The sequence below is a fragment of the Hippocampus comes genome, unplaced genomic scaffold (assembly GCF_001891065.2).
Source record: "Hippocampus comes isolate QL1 unplaced genomic scaffold, H_comes_QL1_v1.1 scaffold33, whole genome shotgun sequence".
Classification (NCBI taxonomy): Eukaryota; Metazoa; Chordata; class Actinopteri; order Syngnathiformes; family Syngnathidae; genus Hippocampus; species Hippocampus comes.
The window spans coordinates 1,474,265-1,477,553 of record NW_017804842.1 but is presented as its reverse complement, the minus strand read 5'-3'; the positions used below and the strand labels follow the sequence as shown (position 1 = coordinate 1,477,553).

At 45.5% G+C, this 3,289-nt stretch overlaps 1 protein-coding gene across 2 annotated transcripts; it reads left to right on the top strand.

The window, feature by feature from the left end:
* Window positions 1-102: 102 nt before the first annotated feature.
* Window positions 103-1,373, top strand: LOC109517743 (protein POF1B-like). 2 transcript variants are annotated; one of them, XR_002168605.1, is made up of 4 exons: window positions 103-333; window positions 431-550; window positions 761-1,012; window positions 1,145-1,222. XR_002168605.1 is itself a non-coding variant. In XM_019873084.1 (3 exons), the coding sequence occupies exons 1-3, from the start codon at window positions 118-120 to the stop codon at window positions 938-940; spliced, it is 516 nt and encodes a 171-aa protein (XP_019728643.1). In that variant the 5' UTR covers window positions 103-117; the 3' UTR covers window positions 941-1,373. The 2 variants fall into 2 exon arrangements, 1 of the variants encoding a protein (XP_019728643.1); XM_019873084.1 differs by having other exon boundaries at window positions 761-1,373.
* Window positions 1,374-3,289: the final 1,916 nt, after the last annotated feature.

The window sequence follows — 3,289 nt, the reverse complement described above, 5'->3', positions numbered from 1 at the left end:
TTTTTTTTTTGTATTGATTACTCGATGAAAGGAGGTGAAATCGAAGAGTATGTAAACCTTAAAACGGGCATCTATTCTCTCTATTCTGACGGCTCAAACGGCGCGAGGCTCGACCGTATGAACTTTAGCAAGCCGTTACGCAAAGGTCTCACTGGCCGACTACCCATCTTGTGCGCCCAGGTGTCTCTGAAGGAGACCACCTCCTCCCAGCGTGCCTTGGAGAGCCAGCTGATGAGCGCCCGCAACGTCGACTCGAGCCGCGACTTCCGGATGCGGGAGTTGGAAGGACGCATCAGGGCTCTGGAGAAGGAGAACGAAATTCTCCGACAGAAGGTAGCCGGCCACCTTCGCTCCGGCCTTCGGTCAGGCCTTCTCACTTTAGCCTGAAAGTCTCTGAAGTTGTTTCCATCTTTCCGCCTCCACCTCGCAGCAATTAGGCCAATCTAACAGCAGCACGCTGCACATCAAGACCGAGGAGCTGTCGCGGCAATTCAACGAGCAGCTCAGCATCATGAAACAGGAGAAGGAGCAAGAGATCCAGCGGCTGCGGGTGAATATGTTGTATATTTCAGAACAAATATATTCAACAGAACCACAGCATTTAATCGGACTAATGTCTGAATGCTAACTCATTCAACAATGCCTTAGGGGCAGGCTATTCCAAGTGCGTGAACGGTTCACCCGACACAGGATCGATACCGGTTTTGCGATACTGGGAAAGGGAAAGCTCACCCGTTTTTGTGCTTCTCCCTCGTTCCAGACTCAGATTACGAGGCTCCAGACGGAGATCACCACCGAGAGGACGTCATCCGCATCGGAGAAGACCCTCCAGCTGAAGATCTCGGAGCTCCTCGCCATGCTGGAGCAGCGGCAGACCACCATCACCAGACAGGAGGAGGTCTGTGACAACATACGCGCTCATGTAGCATTTCCAACTTAAGGGATCTAAGATCAGGTATCGGTATCGGTCCGATACTGGGCTTATTTGAAGTAGAATGTTGTTTGCGGAGGCTGCTGAAAATCAAGTAAGTGTTCATTGGCAGTAACTGGCGCTATACTGCAGCAGTTTGACACATTGGCAAACTATCCTCTCCATCAGCAAGAAAAGTCTTTGTTCACAATTTTTCGTCATCGTGTTCAATGAAATTTTCTACATGAAAAGTGAATGTGGTCATCGGTAAGTACTTAAAGAGTGAATAACCGTAGTGGTATCGGTCTGGAACAAAGTGGTGTTGAACATCTCTAATCAACTTTTGAGGCAATAACGCACCCCCATCAACAAAAGCAAACGAAAGAAAGAGTAGACTCTTTTTTGCACCAGAAAAAAATGTTAGTTTCTATCTTGATCCGAACTTTGGCAAATCAGTCGTGAATATGTGATTTGGCTGCACCAAATTTTTTTTTTTTAGTGAGGGCATCAATTACTCGTAGATTTGAGGGGACACTCCTGCCTTGCACTACTCAATGGCAGCTCTGCACACTAGTTAGGACAACTTTGGCGTACAAGTTGGGCAACTTCACGTTACTAGTGAGGCTACTTGACATCTGTATGTGACAAATACGATTAATAAAGCTTGAGATATTAACTGGGAGAATGTAGTCACTCGTGGTTTGAGAGGCACACAGTTGTCAACGAGTTTTTGCCTCACTAGTAACGTGTTGTTACGATGTGAGAATGCCCAAATTGTCCAGCTAATGTGCACGTTTTAGCACAATAGAGGGGGAAAAAAAACAGTGATACACAGTTGTTCTAGTAGAGCGCCCTTGTCTTACTAGCTCGAACAAAGAACGTACTCGTACATGGACCTGAAGCTGGATATCAAGGATGTGGCAAAAATGCTGAAGCGACATTATTCTTCAAGTACATGACGCGCAAGACCTGTACAATCCATCGAGCAACATTCACAGATTTAAATGTTTATCATTGTCCTTTTCCACAATAATGATTCGTTTGACTTCTCTCATTCACACGACCGCGTATGCATGTTGAAAAGACAATGAAACCTCCAAAGTTGATCAGAACTCAAAACGGCAACCACACGGGAAATCTCGTGAGAATCTAAAAGGACGAATGCCGCTCGGAGCAGTGAAGTGCTCATGTCACCTGTATGAGTTCGGAATGTTGACGTGTTAAAACGTTTTTTGGCAGATGGATGAAGCAGATGGAATTCTCACCACCTTATTTGCAGACGGCGTAAAACTGGCTTTTGAAATTCCCACTTTGGAGGTTGCACTGTTGCATAAATCAACCGCAAGTGATGATGTGTCTTAACTTAGCGATGCGATGAGTATGGGCGTGTGCATTGTGAGCAGCGAGTTTCATAATTGTCAGGATGCACTGTGTCATTTTGCATTGAGGTATTTGGCTGCATCATCATATTCCGGCTCCTTCTTTGCATGCTTGGAAAAGACGACAGCTCGTGGAGCTGTCGTCTGCGTCTGTTTGTGGGAGGGATGCATGATGCATCAGCGTACGCATGTGCATGTGGCGTCATCTGACCGCATCTTAACAGGCTGACCCGTTTGTCATCATGTTGGATGAGTGCTTGTCACTCGCACCGGTGTGTCTTTTTCATCCCATCCTGTGAATGGAATGGGAATGAAAGAAAAAAAAAACATCTTTGTAGGATACCTGCTTCCGATTGGGGCTCATTTGGGCAAGTTCTCAAGTGGGGAAATGGCAAAGCCAAACCAAAATGGCCGACTTCCTGTTCAGTTTGGGTGCTTGCGACTTTTTGTGTGTGTCCTGCTGTGATAGGTGTCCACCCCGTTTCGCAACGATCAGTGAAACTGTCGTTGGGGATTGATTTTTACTTTTATTTTTTCCCCCCAACTTTCGAGCACTGGAACTCATCCCAAAATGGCTGCTACAACAAAATGGCCGTCTTCCTGTTCAGCTTCCTGCATGCATCCCTGAGAGTTTTCCATCTATCCAGTTACCTGTTGTCCTGATTATGTGTTAATCAGTGAAAATGGTGTTGGGGCTAACTTTTCAGGGGTGCTACTTGGTGAGTTTAGGGGATACATCTTTAACAGTCCTCTGATGATACATTGAAGGTTCTGCAAATACTTCCAGAGTGACTTCACTAACCTCTTTCAAAAATAATACATCCACTTCCTGTGCTTTGGTTTTCATTTGGACTCTACCATTCTTTAATTTTTTTTTTTTTTTTAATGTCAGGTGAAATTGATGTAGAATTACCATTGACTTTATTTTCTATCTCCACTTGAGAACGCTTACCAGTACTGTGGGTGTATACCTGGCATGCCTTAGTGTGTCGACAACCTG

Coding starts and splice junctions, on each gene's coding strand:
- LOC109517743 (XM_019873084.1), top strand. CDS start 118: ATGAACTTTAGCAAGCCGTTACGCAAAGGTCTCACTGGCCGACTACCC. Junction 334..430: donor ACGAAATTCTCCGACAGAAG/GTAGCCGGCCAC, acceptor TCCACCTCGCAG/CAATTAGGCCAATCTAACAG. Junction 551..760: donor AAGAGATCCAGCGGCTGCGG/GTGAATATGTTG, acceptor CCCTCGTTCCAG/ACTCAGATTACGAGGCTCCA.